The sequence below is a fragment of the Lissotriton vulgaris genome, chromosome 11 (assembly GCF_964263255.1).
Source record: "Lissotriton vulgaris chromosome 11, aLisVul1.2, whole genome shotgun sequence".
NCBI classification, from domain to species: Eukaryota; Metazoa; Chordata; class Amphibia; order Caudata; family Salamandridae; genus Lissotriton; species Lissotriton vulgaris.
The window spans coordinates 697,076,094-697,099,335 of NC_141699.1; the positions used below are offsets into that span (position 1 = coordinate 697,076,094).

General features: G+C 35.7%; 1 protein-coding gene across 1 annotated transcript; it reads left to right on the top strand.

Annotated features, from left to right (window-relative positions):
• The first annotated feature begins 751 nt into the window (after positions 1–751).
• LOC147683340 (uncharacterized) lies at positions 752–22,804 on the top strand. The gene is made up of 7 exons (XM_086943777.1): positions 752–1,340; positions 3,859–3,928; positions 5,710–5,780; positions 11,762–11,828; positions 20,068–20,505; positions 21,782–21,997; positions 22,434–22,804. Exons 5-7 carry the CDS (start codon positions 20,068–20,070, stop codon positions 22,692–22,694), a joined length of 915 nt encoding a protein of 304 aa, XP_086799903.1. The 5' UTR covers positions 752–1,340; positions 3,859–3,928; positions 5,710–5,780; positions 11,762–11,828; the 3' UTR covers positions 22,695–22,804.
• The last annotated feature ends 438 nt before the right edge of the window (positions 22,805–23,242 follow it).

Sequence of the window (23,242 nt, forward strand, 5' to 3'; positions counted from 1 at the left end):
TTATGTTTTTATTGTAATGTATTTATTTTTGGGGCCTGTTCTCTATACTGTTTCCGGGTTGGGTCGCCTTCGTGGCGTGACGACTTGCAGGTAAGCGATGGTGTGTGTTGGAATTAATAAATGGCTGTCTCTTTTTAATGACTGTGAGTTTTTGTAACTTTGTAAAGCTTTTTTTAGAATTAATTTATATCACTTTCGTTGCAGGTTTTTTTCCGCGTTGCTGCGTGGTCCTGGGATCTGGGCGTGGTTGCGGTTTCCGCTCGCCATTTTGCGCTCGGTGTCTGTCTTCGTGGGACGATGGATTTCAGGTACGCCATTTAAATTTGTATGTCATTGTAATTTCTTTTAGGTGTTCGGCCTGTTTTGTTTATATTGTAATGTATTTCTTTTTTGGGCTGTTCCCTCTATTGTTTCTGTGTAGCCTGCCGTGACGTGTCGGGTTTCCTTCTCCGTGGACGAACAACTTTAAGGTAAGCGCTGTTGTCATGTCTTAGTGCGACTCGGTGTAGATAGATTCAAATGTAATTTGTATTTTATTACAGGTGTTGTAGATTTAACGTAACAGGTGTTCGGGCTATTTTGTTTATGTTCTTCTGATGTTTCTTTTTTCCTGTTCTCTCTAGTGTTTCCGTGTCGGGTCTCATCCGTGGCGTGACGACTTGCAGGTAAGCGATGTTTTTGGTAACTAAAGAATTACTGTCACTTTCGAATACCCGGTGTGTTTTGTTACGTTTCAAAAGTAATTTCTAACTTCATTTCTTTCCCTTTATTTGCAGGAATATGTCGGCGGCGTGGTGTCGTAATTCTATTATGCTTACTTTAATAGTTATTTTATATCGTGTGCTTTCTGTGTAGGGAATTATTGGAAAGAGCTATCGTGTTTTTCTACTTTAACAAAATGATATTCACCAGCACTTCTTTTTGTATTTGCAGGCAGCGTGGCGCCAACTCGTCTACCACTAAGCTTTGATATTCAAGATCGGCAAAAGTCGCACATTGCCACTAAGTACTCTAACGAGTCACAGCATCCATGACCTTTTCATTCGGCCAGACAGCCTCCTATCGGCAATTTACATATGTCGAGACAGCAACATCCTAAACAACATCTCACCTACATGTTCTTAACAACAAACTTTGCAAGTCTTTTGTTATTTAATGAACTAACTGCCGTTTTTTTTGTCTTCCACAGTATGTAAAGGACTACAGCCACGGAAAGAAACATTTCTTCGAGCGAGCTCAGAAGGTATACTTCGTGACAGTGGACTGGAGCCTCTCGATTTCTCGACCGATCTCAGGAGGTATACTTCGAGACAGCGGACTGGAGCCTTTCGACATAAACTGTAAGTTCCTTCCTGTCTGTGAAAGTAATTTGTCCTTTTGAGCAGCGGTATTACGACTACAATTTTCAGTTTTACACGCGCAACAAAGTAGTAATAATATGAATCACTTTAGAATTAAATTTTGTTGCCTTTACGTTTGTCCAATTTCACCATTTTTTTCTTTAATGCGTTTGAGTTCTTTTTGGTACATTGGCAATAGGTACATTTACGATATAAATGTTGTCGGATGTCTCCTTTATTCATGAACTTTTTGGATGCCTTGTTTGTGCGATGCCACATTTTATTTAATATGCATAAATAGTGGGGCTGAGTTAGCTGACCACAAGCATGTATTTGTCGCAACACTAGATTTAGTCAAAGCACGAAGGCCTGTTACATTTACTGAGAGCATAAAGAACAGTTAGGATAAGGTGAGACCGACGACTTTCAGTGCAAAGTTATACATCGGCAAACTGTGCATGTAGGAGGAAAATGTAGGTAGATTTACGATATAAATGTTTGCGCATGTCTACTTTATTGATGGCCTTTGAAAATTCGAACACATGCTTACTTTGTAAGGCCTTGCTGTTTAATGCAATTCGTCATTATGTACATTTGGGATGCCTTCTTTGTGCGATGCCAGATTTTATTTCATATGCTCAAATTGTTGAGCTGAGTTAACTGAACACAAGCATGTGTTTGTCGCAACACTCGATTTAGTCACAGCATGAAGGCCAGTTACATTTACTGACAGCATAAAGAACAGTTAGGATAAGGTGAGACACGACGACTTTCAGGGCTAACTAATACATCGGCAAACTGCATTTAGGAGGGAAATGTTTGCGCAGGTAAGTTTAGCCCTTTCTGTGAAAATAATTTGTCCCCTTTTTTAGTTCATATGCTCAAATCGTAGGGCTGAGAGTTAGATGAGCACAAGCATGTGTTTGTCGCAACACTAGATTTCGTCAGAGCATGAAGGCCCGTTACATTTACTGAGAGCATAAAGAACAGTTAGGATAAGGTGAGACACGACGACTTTGAGTGCAAAGTTATACATCGGCAAACTGCATTTAGGAGGAAAATGTTTGCGCATGTAAGTTTCTATCTTTCTGTGAAAGTCATTTGTCCCAGATTTTATACTGAGAGCATAAAGAAGTTAGGATAAGGTGAGACCGACGAGTTTTAATGCAAAGTTATACATCGGAAAACTGCATTTAGGAGAAAAATGTAGGTAGATTTACGATTTCAATGGTTGCGCATGTCTACTTTATTCATGGCCTTTACACATGCTTACTTTGTAAGGCCTTGCTGTTTAATGCAATTCGTCATTATGTACATTTTGGGTGCCTTGTTTGTGCGATGCCAGATTGTATTTCATATGCTCAAATCGTAGGGCTGAGAGTTAGATGGGCACAAGCATGTGTTTGTCGCAACACTAAATTTAGTCATTGCATCAAGGCCCGTTACATTTACTGAGAGCATAAAGAACAGTTAGGATAAGGTGAGACACGCCGACTTTCAGTGCAAAGTTATACATTGGCAAACTGCATAAAGGAGGATAATGTTTGCGCATGTAAGTTTAGCCCTTTCTGTGAAAGTAATTTGTCCCCTTTTTTTATTTAATATGCTCAAATCGTAGGGCTGAGAGTTAGATGAGCACAAGCATGTGTTTGTCGCAACACTAGATTTAGTCAGAGCATGAAGGCACGTTACATTTACTTTGAACATAAAGAACAGTTAGGATAATGTGAGACACGACGACTTTCAGTACAAAGTTATACATCGGCAAACTGCATTTAGGATGAAAATGTTTGCGCATGTAAGTTCAGGCCTTTCTGTGAAAGTAATCTGTTCTTTTGAGCAACGGTATTACGAGCACATTTTACAGTTTTTATACGTGCAAACAAATCAGTAATAATACGTATTACTTTAGATTTAAATTGTCTTGCATATACATATTCCCAATTTCCCCATGTTTTTGTTTAATGCCTTTGAGTTCTTTTTCATACATCGCCAATAGGTACATTTACGATATAAATGTTTGCAAACTGTGCATTTAGGATGAAAATGTTTGCGCATGTAAGTATGCCTTTCTGTAAAACTAATTTGCAGTAAGAATACGTATCACTTTACAATTCAATTGTGTTGTATATACATTTGGCCAATTTCACCATGTTTTTTGTTAATCCATTTCACTGATTTAGGTAAGACTAATCTTTCACACACACATATATATATATGTTCAGTTACAACTTTAGTTCACAAACTGCTTTGCACGATGCGAGAAATTAAATAAAACACTGACAACATTCCTTCTTTTTTTTTTTCACAACGTGCATGCGCGGATTTCTATATTTTTAAAGGCACATACAAACCAGTAACGTGACGCAAATAATTGCCATACTATTACATTAGAACGCATTAATTGCTAGTACGCAAAGCTTTGGCTAAGATTCAATTTGCACAGTTTGAATGAGAAAATCACTGCTTTTTTGGCCTGCACTCATAATATTTTGCTAATGCTATTTTTGTTTTGTAGGATAAAAAAGTACACGTTTGTTGCAACTGACCCATCGACTACACAATTTGAAATTCGTTATATAAACACGGTATGTTAATACTTTATTTATTTTACTTAATACATTTCGTTTTTTAATAATTGCTGTTTGTACTAAGCATTCTTTGCTGTATACTTATACACAAAATTTCGCTCATAAAGCACATCTTATGCTTTTGTACAAGAGTGCCACTGGTAAAGTTGGAATCAACAGAGAAGTAAAACTTATAACAAACACTTTTTGGAAAGGTCCCTGTAGGGAATGCTTTGACTCATTTACCACACGCAATATACATAGATCTCTTTATTTCCTGCCTTCCCTTTCAATTTCTTTCTTGCCTTTCCTTATGTCTCTCTTCTGCATTTACTCTGCATCTCCTTCACAATTTTACATTCAATGTCCTTTCTTTCACTCTCGCATTATTCTTCTCTCCTTTTCTCCGACTTTCTCTTTCTTTTGCTCTCCTTCTCTCTCCTGCATTCTCACTCTTCTGCCCTCACCCTATATATTCATCCCCACCTTCTTTACAGGTCCCGGCAGCAAATGCTTACATACTAAGCTAGCACATGCAACATACATACATTTCACTCTCTTGACTTACAATTCAATTTTGCATTTTTGCCTTTATCTCTTTTGCATTTACTCTGCATCTCCTTTCCCATTTTGCCATCAGTCTTTCTCTTTAATTTACTCCTGCTCTATTCTTCCCTCACTATTGCACCTACTTTCTTTCTTCTTCTCTTTTCCCTCTTTTTTTCATGCCCTCTCTTATACCTTCTCTCTCCTGTTTTAATCTTCTTCCCTTCTATCATGCACACTTTCTTTTACTCCATCTCTATTCAGCTCTCACTTTTACCCATCCTTTTCTTCTCTCTCGTGCTCTCTATTTTTTGCGTCCTCCCCCTTCTGCTTGCTATCTCCCGACTTATCTATTATGCTTATCTCTTTTACCTTCTCTTTTCCTATTCCTTCTATCTTTATTTCTCTCACTCTCTTGCACACTTTCTTTTACTCCATCTCTATTCAGCTCTCTTTTTTACCCATCCTTTTCTTCTCTCTCGTGCTCTCTATTTTTTGCGTCCTCCCCCTTCTGCTTGCTATCTCCCGACTTATCTATTATGCTTATCTCTTTTACCTTCTCTTTTCCTATTCCTTCTATCTTTATTTCTCTCACTCTCTTGATATCTTAACATTTTGCCCCTCTCTTCTTCCAGACACTTTCCACCACTCCTTCTTTCTCTCCTCCTTATATCTCGCTCTTTTGTATTCCTTCTTTATTTCTCGCAATTTTGCACACTCTACCTATCTTACTTTCACACTCTTGTGGTTTTCTTCTTTATATACCCTTTTTAACATTCTTTTGTCCAAAAAAGTTCCTCACGTTCTCTCTTGCACTCTCTCTTCCTTTTTTCAATTACCAGCTGCTCTCTCCTTCCTTCTTGCTCCCTCTCTATTATGCTTCACTCTTTATCTATCATACTTCAATTTCCTGCACTCTTACTTCTTTATTTTTGTCTTTATTTTTGTCGTCTTTTCACTTCTTTGCATTCTCTCCATATCAAGCTTCTTTTTAACTTGCGCTGTTCATCATCCTTCTCCTTTTTTATTTTCACTCCTTTTCTTTTTGCCTATCTTCCCCTCTTTCTATCCATCTCTCTCTTCTTCCTGACCTCTATCTCTTTCCACCTTGTTATTTTATAGTCTTTACTACTATACTAGTTACTCTATAATACATACTGCTTCTAATTCTCTATTTACAACTTCGAATATACTTCACACAAATGTCCTCACTCTTCTCAAACTTTTGCTAACGGTATATTTTGCTTTTACAGGACAAAAAATTTGCCATTTGGTGCAACTGCCCCATCGCGGACACATCTTTCAAATTCGTTCATTCAACACGGTACGTTAATACTTAAAACTTGTTTTACTTTAGACATTTTTGGGTAGTACTTCCTGTCTGTACTGGGCATTCTTTGCTAGATAGTTATACACAAAAGTTTGCCTCATAAACAACATTTAATTTACTTTGGAGATGAAAGCAGCACTGGTGAGGTCGTAATCAGGAGAGAGGTCAAAGGTAAAGGAAAACTTATAACTAAGACTTTGTTCTTTCTGTCTGTACTGGGCATTCTTTGCTGGATATACACAAGTTTGCCTCATAAACAACATTTGATTTAGTTTGGAGATGAGCAAATGATTAGATACTGAGACAGCACATGCAACATATATACATCTTTCTCTTGCCTTCCCTTTCAATTTTGCATTCTTGCCTTTCCTCTCTCTTGCATTTACTCTGCATCTCATTCATGATTTTGCCAGCAGTCTTTCTATTTTATTTACTCCTGCTCTATTCTTTCCTCACTTTCTCCTACTTTCCTTCTTTTTTTTCCTCTCCCTCTTTTGCATCCTTTCTCTTCTACACTCTCTCCTGTATTCCCCTCTTTTCTTTCTTTCTATCATGCACTTTCTTTTACTCACTCTATTCTGCTCTCACTTTTACTCCTCCTTACCTTCTCTCTGATGCTCTTTCTAGCTTGCGTCTCAGCTTGCTCTCTCTACTTATGCTTGCTCTCTCCCTACTTATCTATTATGCTTATCTCTCCTTCCCTCTCTTTTCCTATTCCTTCTATCTTTATCTCTCTCCCTCTTGCTATCTTATCTTTTGACCCTCTTTTTCTTGCATACCCTTTCCATCTCTCTCCTTTCTTTCTCTACTTCCTAAATGTAGCTGTCTCTTGAATTTATTCTTTATCTCTCTATTTCCTGCGTCCTTTCTCCTTTCTGCTTCCTCTCTCCCTTTTCTATCATGCTTATCTCTCCTGCCATCTCTTTTCCTATTCCTATCTTTATCTCTCTTTGCATGCTCTTACCTTTTGCCCCTACACTCTCTCCTATATTCCCCTCTTCTCTTTCTTTCTATCATGCACTTTCTTTTACTCACTCTATTCTGCTCTCACTTTTACTCCTCCTTACCTTCTCTCTGATGCTCTTTCTAGCTTGCGTCTCAGCTTGCTCTCTCTACTTATGCTTGCTCTCTCCATACTTATCTATTATGCTTATCTCTCCTTCCCTCTCTTTTCCTATTCCTTTTATCTTTATCTCTCTCCCTCTTGCTCTCTTACCTTTTGCCCCTCTTCTTCTTGCATACCCTTTCCATCTCTCTCCTTTCTTTCTCTACTTCCTAAATGTAGCTGTCTCTTGAATTCATTCTTTATCTCTCTATTTCCGGCGTTCTTTCTCCTTTCTGCTTCCTCTCTCCCTTTTCTATCATGCTTATCTCTCCTGCCATCTCTTTTCCTATTCCTATCTTTATCTCTCTCTCGCATGCTCTTACCCTTTGCCCCTCTCTTCTTCTTGCATACTCTTTCCATCTCTCTCCTTTCTTTCTCTCCTCCTTATGTTGCTATCTTGTATTCCTTCTTTATTTCTCTTTATTTTGCCCACTCCATCTTACATTCACAATCTTGTGCTTTTTTTCATCTATACTCACCTTCTTTCTTCCATCACAATCTGTTCCCTCCTGCTCTCTTTATTGCTCTCCTATATATATCTCTCCTTTCTGCTCTCTCCTTCTCCCTACTACCCCCTATTTCAACTGCTCTCTCTTTCCTTCTAGCTCCCACTCGATTATGCTTCTCTTTTTATCTCCCTCCTTTCTGCTCTTTTCTCTTTGTCATCAATATCCCTCTTGCACCCTCTTCCAACTGCTCCATTCTTACTTATTTCTTGCTCATGCCCTCCTTCCCACCCTCTCTTTACCTCATGCATTTTCTCTCTCCTTTGCTCTCCCTTTTGCCCTCTCTTTTACTTTCACTTTCTATCTCCTTCCCTATGTTGTTCTCCATTTCCATCTTGCACTCCTTCTCTTTCTTGTCCTCTGACTCCATTCTGCACTCTCTTCTCTCTCCTTTTTGCTCTTTTTTCTCTCTCCTGCACCCTATTCCATCTCCTCTCTCTCCTTCCTTCTTCCTCCCTCTCTATCATGATTCTTTTTGTATCTCCCTTCTGCTATTTTCCCTTTGCCATCACTCTCCCTCTTGCCCCCTCTTCCAACTGCTCCCTTCTTAATTCTTTCTTGCTCATGCACCTCCCTTTAACTCCTGCTTTCTCTTTTCCTTGCTCTTCCTTTTGCACTCTGTGACTTTCACTTCTATCTCCTTCCCTATCTTGTTCTGGCTTTCCATCTTGCACTCCTTCTATTTTTTGCCCTATGCCTCCATTCTGCAGTCTTTTCCCCTTTCTACGTTCTCTCTCATGATCTCCATTATCTTGCGTCCTCTTTACTTCCTTATCGATCATACTTCTATCTCCTGCACCCTCTTCCTCTTTCTCTATCTTCTTTTTACCTCCTCTCTGCGTACTCCGTTCTTTTTTTGCACTCTCTTCTTTTTTTAAATTACTTCTTTATTCTTTCTTCTCTATATATCTCTCCTTTCTGCTCTCTTCCTTCTTCTTCCTGCCCCCTATTCCATCTGCTCTCTCCTTTCTTCTTGCTCCTTTTCTATCTATCATGCTTCTCTGTCCTGCACTCTCCTTCTTTTCTAATACTCTCCATGTTCCTCTTCCTCCCTATCTTTCATTCTTCTCTCTATCTCTTTTATGCTTTCTTTTCTCTCTACCATACCTCTCTCCTGCACCCTCTTCCATCTGCTCTCTCTCCCTCCCTGCTCATGCCCTACTTCTTACTCTTCCTTTACCTTCTGCCTTTCTTCTTACTCCTGCGTATTATCTCCTTCCTGCCTTCACTCTCCATCTCTGTCCTTAAAAGATACCATCTCTTACCTGCAAGAAATCCCTTGTACCATGGAGACGGAGACAGACAGCGAGCCAAGGATCCCGCCCGGAAATTGTTCCCCCCACCGGGCCGTCGCAAAATACCTGCAGAGAACAAAAAAAAAACGTGATTAAACATTTCAGATGGGGCATTCAAAAAATACAGTCATTTATATTACAAAAGACATCATCGCTTACCTGCAATTTGTTCCGCCACAGACAAAGAAACCTGATACGTCATCAAAGGCAGGTCCCGGCAATGCCGGGCTAGAATCGGGGGCGTTCCCGGCGTCGTTTTGTCGGCAAAAGCCAAAGAATCTTGAACGCCCCTGAGTCTGCTTTAAATTGACGGACAGGCCCCTCGTCCAATGGCTAGGCTCAATTTATGGAGCCAGACAATGAATGACGAGGGCCGACCCAAACTCACACTACAGTTCTCATTAGGTTTTAGCTTGCGCAAAAAAGCTGCTCCCTTTGCGCCCTGCGTCCTTTCTCCTTTCTGCTTGCTCTCTCCATCCTTTTCTATCATGCTTATCTCTCCTGCCCTCTCTTCCTATTCCTTCGATCTTTATCTCTCTCCCTGTTGCTCTTACCTTTTGCCCCTCTCTTCTTCTTGCATACCCTTTCCATCTCTCTCCTTTCTTTCTCTGCTCCTTATGTTGCTATCTTGTATTCCTTCTTTATTTCTCTTTATTTTGGCCACTCCATCTTATATTCACACTCTTGTGCTTTTCTTCATCTACCCTCTCACCTTCTTTCTTCCATCCTTCTCTTTACATCATGCTTTTTCTCTCTCTCCCTTGCTCTCCCTTTTGCCCTCTCTCTTACTTTAACTTTCTATCTCCTTCCCCATATTGTGCTACATTTCCATCTTGCACTCCTTCTCTTTCTTGCCCTCTGACTCCATTCTGCACTCTCTTCTCTTTTCTCTCTCCTTTTTGCTCTCTTTCTTCTTACTCTTGACCCCTATTCCATCTGCTCTCTCTCCTTCCTTCTTCCTCACTCTCTATCATCATTCTTTTTTTATCTCCCTTCTGCTATTTTCCCTTTGCCATCACTCTCCCTCATGGACACCCTCCCTTTAACTCCTGCTTTCTCTCTTTCTTGCTCTTCCTTTTGCTCTCTATATCCTTCCCTATGTTGTTCTGCCTTTCCATCTTGCACTCCTTATATTTTTGGACCTCTGCCTCCATTCTGCAGTCTTTTGCCCATTTTACGTTCTCTCTCATGATCTCCATTTATCTTGCATCCTCTCTACTTTCTTATCTATCATACTTCTATCTCCGGCACTCTCTTCCTCTTTCTTACTTATCTTTCTCTAACTTCTTTTCACCTCCTCTCTGCATACTCCGTTCTTTCTTAGCACTCTCTCTTCCTTTTTTTAATTACTTCTTTATTCATTCTTCTCTATATATCTCTCCGTTATGCTCTCTTCCTTCTTCCTGCCCCCTATTACATCTGCTCTTTTCTTTTTTCTAGCTCCTTTTCTATCTATCATGCTTCTCTGTCCTGCACTCTCCTTTTTCTTTTTTTTCTCTTTCTAATACTCTCCGTGTTCCTCTTCCTCCCTATCTATCATTCTTATCTCTATCTCCTTTATGCTTTCTTTTCTCTATACCATCCCTCTCTCCTGCACCCTCTTCTCTCCCTTTTTCTCTCTCTCATGTCCTCTCTCCTTCCTGTCTTCACACTCTATCTACGTCTCCATCTTGTCTTCACTTTCTATCTTGCACTTTTTTTACTTGCTATCTTCTCACTCCATTCGGCACTTACTTCTCTTCTTGCTTTCTAGCCCTCTTGATCTTTTATGTGTCTCCTCTCTTCATCAACACTTTCTAGCTACTTTGTGTGCTTTACACACATTTTTCCACTTCACTAAGTTAGTGTGAGCATCCCTATAAGGCTATATAGATGATGTTAACTATAGTGTTTATTTTGGAACACTATGCAACAACTATAGAACACACTGGACAAACGCAATGACTTATATTTACAACTAATTGTGTGAAAGTTTTATGTTTGTCTGTTATTTCTTTTACAGGTGCACAAACACTTTTGGAATGAGCAATTGCTCTTCCCCTTTTTTTTAATGCACTAAATCATTTTTTTGATATTTTCACTTTCACGCCCCCAGGTCAGGGTGGGCGATTAGAGAGTCCATACCGCCGGGGTATAATTCTGTCATTATAAATGCCTAAGGAAATGTAAACAACTGTAAAACATGAAACATGTTGACTGACTAATTAGTATTTTAAATTAACAAATCCATTACCTTGGGCATTAAATTCAGACACATAACTCTTTCATTTGTGTACTAAGCATCAAGAATTATAGATTTTTACTTGCACATTAGGCAGTTTTAATTATAAAACTCACAACATGCCTTTTTCACAAAACCTGCTCCGCAGTCTTCTGGCGTCGTAGCACACCAAAGAGGCATTCGGCCTCTTTGGTGGGGCCCAATGATGAAGCATGACACTGACTAGGTCGGTGTGTGAGGGCTTTCTTTTCCACCTAAAGTGAGTGTGCAATTCCCCAGTTGCATCACTCAGTCTCTGTGGCAAATTCAGATGTATTTAACGTCTCTTCTATTGTTTATTTAGATTTAACAAGGGATTAAGTGTTCCTTAATCTCACTACCTCTCCTATTCCTTTGTACTTGCTTAAAATTACAAACAATGCATCTAATACACTCTTTACAACTTCTCATAAAAATCACTTCATGTAATTTACATTTCTATTTTTTTGTAGCTTACATTCTACACCTCTATATCCTCTCTTCCTTATCAGACTTCTCTCTTTTCATTATCTTTCTCTTCATCTTTCCACTACTCTCAATATTTCCTAACCACCCCTCTTTATTAACATCTCTTCTTCCTGCCCTCCATCTCTCTCTATCTTGCTCACTTTATCCTCCTTACTACTATACATTACTAGTTACTCTATACTACATACACTTCTAATACTCGATTTACAACTACTAATATGCTTCACTCAGTCCACACACATACTACACATACAACTTCTACACATAGTCTTGAGTATCGAGCCGCTTTTATTATATTAATAAGTCAACTCAATATTAATGCTTGTTTCATTCTTCCTTAGATTGCCAATTGATTGAATAACATCAGACGTAATTCTTTGACACAACATCAGTGAAAACATCATCACGGTAAAAGTATCTATTTTGCTTCTTTATTGACTTGTAAGTATAGAAATAGCAAGGGAAAAAGCAAAACACATATCAACACACACCCATATATATATATATATATATATATATATATATATATATATATATAGTATATACTTAGAATTCGAAAAGATCATATAGAAGATTTCCATAGGTAACATTAATCTTAAGAAAAAAAAATAGTTAACAAAAAAGTAAAAGTAATTGCTTTTTCTTTTGATAGCAGCTCCAACTATAAAACAAGTCCAAAACAACAATAGAGTGGATTTAGAGAAAAAAAACTAGACAAAATCAGATATATAATTAGTTATTAAAAAAATTATATATATATTTATATACTTAACATTGAAAATTATTTCTTTTATAAAGACAATTGCTAATTGTTTGGAAATATATACAATTAGAAGTATGTTTTTTAAATAAGCTATCAACCTGTAACTTGGAATATATTTAACAGTAAAATAACTATATATATATACATATATATATCCAAATATATATATATATATATATGCTAATAGTATAACTTATAGCTAGTACATCACTAAAATTGTAAACAAAATACATCTAAATCTGCTACCTAAAATACAATGCAAAAAAATAGTGTTCAATTAATTGCCTTGCATTATAGTTAAGTACAAAATAAAATATAAATTAGCAATAGATATATATATATATATATATATATATATATATATATATATATAGAGATTAAATAAGAGAACGAAAATAGACTCGCGGATAACAAAAAAATCTAGCAATACTGTAGCGATATCAAATTATTTCATAAATTAGATTAGCTAACATGCAAATACTAGCAGCAGATTATCATCAAGGTCATGACAAATTTACATGCAATTCGAGAGGTTATCAATGCTTGCCAAATAGTACTTTTGCAATTATACACAACTATTACAAAGATGCACATACATGGACTAAAGAAGACTTGCATTACATTATGAAATTAGGTGATGCTTTATATATAGATATGCATTTACTTAATAGCGAACAACTTAGGCATCCAGATGAGTTACCTAATTTTATTGAACACAATACTACTATCTATTCTCTTAAACTTAAAGAACCTTATTATGGAGACATATTACAACAATGTGACCCTTCGTTTCCAAATCTCAACAAAATATTAAAACCTGCACTTGATTCCAACTCCGGTGTTATACTTTGCATGGAAATTTATGTTATTTCCATTTTTAAGAAAAATGATTCATACTTTGTATTTGACTCACATAGTCGTGATAAGACTGGAATGCCTCATCCAAATGGAACATGTATTACTATACAGTTCACATTTGAAAAACTTCTAGAGTACATCACTAATCTGGCACACTATCTTAAGAAACCAAACCTGAATTGTGTGCCGTATGAATTAACTCCAATACAAATAAGTACGATTACAAAAGAATCACTTCAAAAAGCAATGGTGCGTCATGAAAAAAATAAGAATGCAGTAGCTTCGAAAAAATTTTATGTGTATTCTACTAAAGGTAGTGAAAATTTTTTCACACAAGCATTTGAAATGCGTATAGAAAATGCCAAAAAAATCATTCAAAGATGTCAATCTAAAAAAAAAACTTTTTGGAATAAGGAACAGCCATTAGCATTTTTAAATAATACTCCTAGTACTAGTACGTATTCCTGTGCAATTCTCACTACAACAGGGCCTAATAATCAATCTAAAGAGAACAGCAAGCAGATCAGCACAACACAATATACTAATACACCAGAAGAGACTACTCCTACTGACACATATGCAAGTATACTTAAGAAAACACTTAAGAGCAACACAGAAAGACAACATATTAATAGCACACACATAAATCTACAAGAAACAATACCAGCAAGTAAGTTAAATACCAACACATATTCTACTAATGTAATTAATAACACACACATAAATGTACAACAAACAATAAACACAAGTAATGTACATACAAACACATATTCAAGTGATTACTATAATACATATAAACTTATTACTGGAAGTAATGACAGTTTACTTCATGATAATATACACAATAGCACATTGCAGAACAAGGAAAGTAGCACAAATAATACCAATATAGATTCACATATTTTAACACAAACACCACAAGAAATTCCCTTTTTACATAACACACATCCACAGGACAAAAATACACATAGTGATAAAACTAGTCACTATACACATTGTCTTCAAAATAGTATATTTGCTATTCTAAAGAACTACTGTAAACCAGCATATATTTGGGATAGTGTAGACTTGCACTGTATTATGAATCTTGGAGATGCTTTGTACACTGAAATGCACTCTGTCGGTGAACAAGATTGTATGCAACCTCTAAAGTTACCAAATTACATAGTTAGCAATGACATAATCTATTCTACAAAGCTCAAAAAATGCTTTAGCGAAGAACTAACAAAATCAGCACAAACTTTACATAGTAAATTTATATCTGCACTAACTTCGACAATTAATTCACAAACTGGTATATTGATCTCTATAGGTAGATATATAATTTCAGTCTTCAAAACTCTACATACATACTCTCTATTTGATTCACATAGCCAAAATGAAAATGCAATACAACATCCTAATGGAACATGTATTGCTATCAACCTTGACTCTATTAATCTTATTATAGAATACATCCTAAAATTAGGCAATAGAGAACAAATTACTAATTCTGAGAGTATTACTTTAGATTTAACTACAGTGAACATAACAACAATTAGCAAAAAAGGTTTATACCAAACACAACGGAATCATAGACAAGGAAATGTAAAGTCGAGAAAAAGCATATATGTTCATACGACACATATATCTATAAATGCATTAGGGGAAATTCCTTCGAATAACTTACAAGTAGAAAATACAATACTAAACACACAAAACAGCAATAGTCAGGACAATAGACTGCATGTAACAGAAGACAGTTATTTAGCTTCACACATAGCTCTTAACAATACTGAGATAATAAACACATTAACAGCTAATGTTGAATCACTAATTCAACCAACAAATATAGAAATTCTAAAAGTAAACAGTACTAGAAAAAGAAAACAGACACAAAACAAAGAGAATGAACTTAATCATAGACATATAACAGGTCAAACAACAAATGAGATAATTAGGATATTTCAGGAAGAAATAAGATATGGACCCGAGTACACATGCACTATTTGCAATCAACTCTGGCATAAGCAAAGTCTTCAAAATACACACAGTATTAGTAAGAGAGCTAAATTCATAGAATGTAATATTAGCAAATACAGAACAAATGACATATGCAGAACATGTTACACATATATATCAAAAGACAAAATACCTCCATGTTCAGTATATAATGGGATGACATTTCCTGATATCCCACCAGTCTTACAGTTGCATAACTTAGAAGAAAGATTAGTATCGCCAAGAATACCTTTTTTACAAATTAGAACATTACCACGTGGATTCCAAAAATCTCTATCAGGTGCAGTAGTAAATGTCCCTGCAGACGTTATGACAACAGTAACTGTTTTACCAAGGCAAATTAATGATAACATGACAATTCCAATAAAATTAAAAAGGAAATTAAGTTATAAATCTTATACCCATTATGAAAATGTTAGACCAAACAAAGTTAAACGTGCAGCTTTATATTTAGCCACTACAAGCACTTTGTTTCAAGAATATGGAATCACTATTAATGAAGATTGGGATTATACAACACAAGATATACATTCTTGTGATGAGACTTCAGATACAAGTAATACGTCAGATTCCTCAGACAACATTCCAGCAGGAAATTTAGATACTATGTTAGATAATGAAACTATTACTACAGAAACAAATAATATTTTAAGTTTAGCACCTGCAGAATATAACACACCAAGAGGCCTGTATGAAGACAAAGATTCTGAATATTTGGCATTCCCAACTATATTTGGCGGGAAACGAAGGCCGACTAATGAAGAAAGGCATGTCCCAATACATTACAGCACAATCTGTCAATCAGAAGTAAGAAGTAATGATCTAAGAGTAGCAAAGTGTGTTACTAATCTTTTCTTTAAATTAAAAACATTACACATTAAACAATTACAGAGCAAAATATTTATATCTCTTAGGAAATACTTTAATAATGGAAACATTATAACTGCCAAAGACATAAAGAATAAATTAGATACAATTTTGCAGTATAATGAAGGATACAAAATACTTAAAACTATCCGTAGTTCACCACCATATTGGGAGCAATGCAAAAAAGACCTCTTTGCTATGATTAGACAATTAGGATTACCAACATTTTTTTTAACGTTATCTGCTGCAGAAACGAAATGGTATCACTTAATTAACATATTATTACGTACAGAAAAGAGACCAGAATGCACAAAAGAAGAATTTAACAATATGTCATGGGAAACAAAATGCAAATTAATACAGCAGAATCCCATTACATGTGCAAGACATTTTGACTTTCAAGTTCGGAAATTATTTAATTCTGTTTTATTGCATGAAAGTAATCCAATTGGCAAAATTATTGATTACTTTTATAGAGTGGAATTCCAACAACGGGGATCACCACATATACATGCTATAATATGGATAGAAAATGCTCCACTATATGAAACTTCTGATAGAGATGAAGTCACTACTTTCATAAATAAGTATGTTACATGTGCAAAAACAGAAGAACCAGATATAGAGTCTTTACTACCTCTACAAAGACACGGCCATACCAAGAACTGCCGTATCAAACATAAAAGAACATGCAAATATCATTATCCCAGATATCCAATGCCTGAAACTTTTATACTAGAACCAATAGAGCTAGACAAAACAAATAACGAGCTCTTACAGCAAATTGAACTAATACATCTAACTATAAATAGCCAAGAATTTTCAAATTATACTTTTGAACAGTTTTTGCATTCAATGAACATAGATCTAAAACAATATACTTTATGTATACAATCTATTATACAAAAAAATACTATTTTCTTGAAAAGAACACCAGCTGAATGCTTTATAAATAACTACAATCCAACTATTTTGAAAGCATGGCAAGCAAACATAGATATACAATACATCTTAGATGCATATGCATGTGCTGTGTATATTGTTTCATACATTAGTAAATCACAGCGAGGAATGAGCAAACTAATTGCCCAAGCTGCTAAAGAAGTACATGCTAATCCAAGTATTAAGGAACAACTTAAGCATATAGGGAACAAATTCTTAAACTGTACAGAAATAAGTGCACAAGAAGCAGCATATCTAATACTACAAATTCCTTTACGGAAAAGTTCAAGATCTTTTGTATTTATCAATACAAGTCCTAATGAAAAGCGTACATACTTATTAAAAGACATCGAAACTATCAATTCTTTACCAGATGAGTCTTGTAAAATACAATATGATAATATTATAGTCAGGTATAGTAAACGCCCTGTAAAATTAGAAACATGTACATTAGCTGACTATGCATCTATGTATAATGAAAAGAAAAAATGTAAAGGAAAAGAAGAAACAGGCCATGACAATTTCCTTATTGAAAATAACTTTCATAGCTCAGATGACGAAGAACTTGAGATAAATTTAGTAGACGAAACAAACTGCATAAAAAGAAAAAAAGCAAGAGTAATTCGCTATTGCAGATTTAACATCAAAAATGACTCAGAAAATTACTATAGAGAATTGCTCATGCTTTTTTACCCATGGCGAAATGAACATAATATAATTAATAACAAGGGAACTTATTATGAACGCTATCTAGAACTTAAAAATGCAGTTGATTCAAACCATAATAAATATAATAAACATAATAAAAAACTAACAACTAATAGCAATGAAACTAGTATATTAGATACATTGCTACCACCAATAGATACAGAAGAAGATAACACCATATGCCATGAAGTGCAAAATAATGAAAACCCATTGTATGACCTATCATTTGATTTAGGGATTAGAAGTACAAGTAGAGAAGAATCAATAAGCAATAACATAATGCCAAAAGAACAATATGATAGTATAATGCAAAATCTAACAGAAGAACAACTTAACTTTATATATCATCATTTGCATTGGGTTAAAACTAAAGAAACACCATGCTACACATTTTGTACAGGTGGTGCAGGAGTAGGCAAAAGTTTCCTTATAACAGCACTTTACCAAACATTAGTACGTTATTACAATACAAAAGCAGGAGAAAACCCAGATAACATATATGTATTGCTTACAGCTCCAACTGGCAAAGCAGCACATAACATTCAAGGACAAACACTACATAGTACTTTTAAAATACCTATTTCACAAACACTAACTCATAGACAGCTAACTCATGAGAATAGAAGCACACTACAAGGTCAGCTAATGCATCTTAAATTGCTAATAATTGATGAAATATCAATGGTAGGGGCTAATGTATTCAACTTTATACATAATAGATTGCAAGAGATAAAAATGTCTGATCTCCCTTTTGGCGGTATATCTATTTTAGCAATTGGAGACTTTTACCAATTGAAGCCAGTTTTTGACCCATACATATTTGACAACCCAAAACATTCATATAGGCCAGTAAGTACTAATTTATGGCAGACACATTTCAAGTTATTTGAGTTGACTAAAATAATGAGACAACAAAATGACTTGCCATTTGCTCAACTACTAAACAGATTAAGAGAAGGGAAACAAACAAATGAGGATATTATACAGATAAAAACACGAGAAATAGAGCCACCTGAAAACATTAGCAAAACGATCCCTTACATTATGGGAACTAACAATGAAGTCAATAGCGTAAATAATGCAGTTTTATTAGAACATATAACCCATTACCCAGTTTACACAGCTACAGCAATAGATACAGTTGCAGCAGACTTAAGTGAAGCAGTAAAAAAAAAAATACTAAAACAGTTGCCCACAGATTCTACTAAAACAATGAGCCTGCCATCAATATTACATATTGCATTGCAATTAAGATATGATTTAACTAACAATATAAATGTCAATGATGGTTTAACAAATGGTGCAACAGGTATAGTAGAATTTGTGGAAACTATCAATAACAGCCCAAATGTAATTTGGATTAATTTTGATAAAGAAACAGTAGGCAAATTAACAAGACAAGAAAACAAACACATATATCACAGTAATATTTTGCCTCATTGGACACCCATTCATGCTATTACACGGCATTTCCAATATACACAGAAATTTATAACTATTATACGCAAACAATTCCCATTGAGACAATCATCTGCAAGAACTATACATAGAACACAAGGAGAAACAATTGAGCCCATTTACATTCACTTTAACAACAGTAAAGTACATCATCTACATTATGTAGCTTTAAGCAGAGCTAAATCTTTAGACAACATATACATTAGAAACTTTCAGCAAGACAAAATAGCTGTACATCCAAAAGTGCATGAAGAAATGACACGTTTAAGAACACACATGCTATTACAAATATCAGTACCACAATTGCATAGCTATAGACAACAGTGTAATATAATTGTCCATAACATACGGTCCTTGCAAAGAAATTACACTGCTATGAAATCAGACAAAAATATCATGAACAGTGATATTATATGCCTTACTGAAATCAACACAACTAGAAAAGCAGATAAGAATACGTTCTTAATAGAACAATATCACCTACTATTATTTGATAAATTTCACAACCAGCACACTAAGCATGGTATTGCCATTTACTACAAAAAAAACATGCTTTTATCGCCAATATATCAAACACAACACGAAATTGACTTTTTAATTTTCACTCTGCATCTTAATGATTCTGAATACTTATTTATTATACTGTACAAACCACCACATGTACTTTTGCAGACATTATTACAAGCTTTAAGTAGCATAATTTACTTGTATCCAAATTCAAAATATGTCATCATGGGAGACTTCAATATAGATTTAACACAAATGTCACCAAACAGAACTTTGCTATTAGATTATATGCTGCAGCAATTTCAATGCCAGCAAAAAATAGAACAATACACAACAGACTACAATTCTACACTAGATCACATCTATACTAATGACAACATCATGCACTACGGTACATTAGAATCATATTACAGTGATCACAAAGCATTATGGGTGGCAGTTTAAAATGCAACAACTTCATTAACATGCTATTTTATTACAGGTAATAGCAAAAGGGGAAAAATGTATGCTCAGAATGTGTACTAACATTTTCTCTCATTTCAGATGATTTCCATAGAAGACCTAAAAAAAATGAAACATGAAGACAACAAACCTTACCAAAAAACAATCCGAGCCAACGTAATAAAATGTTCGACAAAAACAAACTATACAAATGCTAAACAAGAGCACAAAGTAATGTATCATCTAGCTCTAGCTGATGAAAGTAGTTGCATTAAAGCAACGTGCTACAATGAGCCATTTTACCAGCAAACGAAAGAAGGGAATGGAATTATGATTCGCAATTTCTTAGCCAAAAACAATGTGATTATCATCACAAAACAAACGAAACTATCACGCATGATGCCCTTATCTATACCTCAAGAAATAATACAGGAGGCACAATATATACTACAACCCCCTGCTCCACCAATATCACCGATAAAAACAGTACAAGCAGCTTCACTACGCTCATTAATGAGCATTTCTGGGACTATTGCTGAGGTAAGCTTATAAAAAAAAATTCACCCTTTTACACACACACTATATACCAAAAAGTCTTGCACACAATACTTACACCTTTGACAAACTCTCACTCTTTGACAAACTCTCACTCTTTGACAGACTCTCTCTCTCTTTGACAGACTCTCTCTCTCTTTGACAGACACTCTCTCTTTGACAGACTCTCTCTTTCACTCCCTCTCTCTCTCTTTACAGACTCTCTCTCTCTTTAACAGACTCTCTCTCTCTTTGACAGACTCTCTCTCTCTCTTTGACTCTCTCTTTGACTATCTCTTTGACTCTCTCTTTGACTCTCTCTTTGACTCCCTCTCTCTCTCTTTCAAAGAGTCTCTCTCTCTTTGACAGACTCTCTCTCTCTTTGAGCAGACTCTCTCTCATTGACTCTCTTTGACTCCCTCTCTTTGACAGACTCTCTCTTTGACAGACTTTCTCTCTTTAACAGACTATCTCCCTCTTTGACACCATCTCTTTCTTTAACAGACTCTCTCTTTCTTTGACAGACTCTCTCTTTCTTTGACAGACTCTCTTTGACTATCTCTCTTTGACTCACTCTCTCTTTGACAGACTCTCTCTTTGACAGACTCTCTCTTTGACAGACTCTCTCTCTTTGACAAACTCTCTCTCTTTGACAGACTCTCTCTCTCTTTGACAGACTCTCTCTTTGACAGACCCTCTCTCTTTGACAGACCCTCTCTCTTTGACAGACCCTCTCTCTTTGACAGACTCTCTCTCTTTGACAGACTCTCTCTCTTTGACAGACTCCTCTCTCTCTCTTTGACAGACTCCTCTCTCTCTTTGACAGACTCTCTCTCTTTGACAGACTCCTCTCTCTTTGACAGACTCGCTCTCTCTTTGACAGACTCGCTCTCTCTTTGACAGACTCGCTCTCTCTTTGACAGACTCTCTCTCTTTAACAGACTCTCTCTCTCTTTGACAGACTCTCTCTCTCTTTGACAGACTCTCTCTCTCTTTGACAGACTATCCCTCTTTGACAGACTATCCCTCTTTGACAGACTCTCCCTCTTTGACAGACTCTCTCTCTCTCTTTGACAGACTCTCTCTCTCTTTGACAGACTCTCTATTTAACAGACTCTCTCTTTCACAGACTCTCTATCTCTTTGACAGACTCTCTATCTCTTTGACAGACTCTCTATCTCTTTGACAGACTCTCTATCTCTTTGACAGACTCTCTCTCTCTTTGATAGACTATCTCTTTGACAGACTCTCTTTAATTTCTATTACCAATTTTATCTTACAGGAAGAAGAAATAAAAACAATTGTTATTGCCGGACAAGATACAAAACTTAAATCAATAACTGTGAAAGACACAACGGACTCAGTAAAAATAACTCTTTGGAGAGATGCCACAGACTTTCCCATTGAAATTGGATCCTACATTAAGATGACGCACTTGACAGTGCATGAATTTAACAACAATAAAATGTTAAACACAACAAGGAATACACAATTTCAAGTAAGTACAAATTATGAAAATATTAATAACTTGCTCTACTACTCAATCTATACTATCTACTTCTTCAAACACCATCAAACTCTATATTCACTAATTAAAATTCACTCAAACTATCGCTTCTAATACTCTCTATCTAAATGCATTAAGCTACACTATGTATTATACTAATCACTACTATAAAGCTAACTTATACTCTCCACTTTATGAAAACGTATTTTTACTAAAGTATCTATAACATTACAAAACAGTCTATAATCCTCTATTATACCTTTTCACTATACGTACTCACAATCTATCCTTTCTTAAACTATCTTCACTACTTATTAACATTATTTAAGACTGCATATATCAAGAAATTTGTCCGTAGGTCAACACAAGAAAAGAAATAAAATAACTTCATAAATATGAAATTAACTAAATTCTTTTTCCTTCACAGAAAATAGAACCGCCAGAAGAAGAAATAAATATGACTATATATAGCCTCGAAAATGCGAATCAGGAACACAGTACACTAAATGTACATATTGATAATGCAGAAAATTTACAATCAGTCGAAATAGATAACAATATTCTACTGGACTACTTCCAAATACCACCGGACATTGACGACATTCAGGAAGCACTAATGCCAATCTTGCCCAAAAATGTCAATGTAATATTACAAAATGGATACATACGGAAAATACATGAGTTGTGAAAAACAACACAATACTTGACTGTAAATCAATGTACAAAATGGGAGATATTCAAATTATGTTTCAGTAAAAAGGCTAAAAATACAGTATTTTAATTAAAGTTTCATTTGGTTGCAAACAACACTAAATATATATTTACTTAAAAAAAATTTTTAAAAGGTTTTTATCTTGTATTCTCTTTGACTAACTGTCTCTCTTTCACAGACTGTCTCTCTTTGACAGACTCTCTCTCTTTGACAGACTCTCTCTTTGACAGACTCTCTCTCTTTGACAGACTCTCCCTCTTTGACAGACTCTCCCTCTTTGACAGACTCTCCCTCTTTGACAGACTCTCCCTCTTTGACAGACTCTCCCTCTTTGACGGACTCTCCCCCTTTGACAGACTCTCCCCCTTTGACAGACTCTCCCTCTTTGACAGACTCTCCCTCTTTGACAGACTCTCCCTCTTTGACAGACTCTCCCTCTTTGACAGACTCTCCCTCTTTGACAGACTCTCCCTCTTTGACAGACTCTCCCTCTTTGACGGACTCTCCCTCTTTGACAGACTCTC

Bases quoted from the DNA above. Each gene is read 5' to 3' on its own strand.
- LOC147683340 (XM_086943777.1), top strand. From the start codon at position 20,068: ATGATTTCCATAGAAGACCTAAAAAAAATGAAACATGAAGACAACAAA. The intron at 20,506-21,781 runs GTAAGCTTATAA...TTTATCTTACAG, and splicing joins TTTCTGGGACTATTGCTGAG to GAAGAAGAAATAAAAACAAT. The intron at 21,998-22,433 runs GTAAGTACAAAT...TTTCCTTCACAG, and splicing joins CAAGGAATACACAATTTCAA to AAAATAGAACCGCCAGAAGA.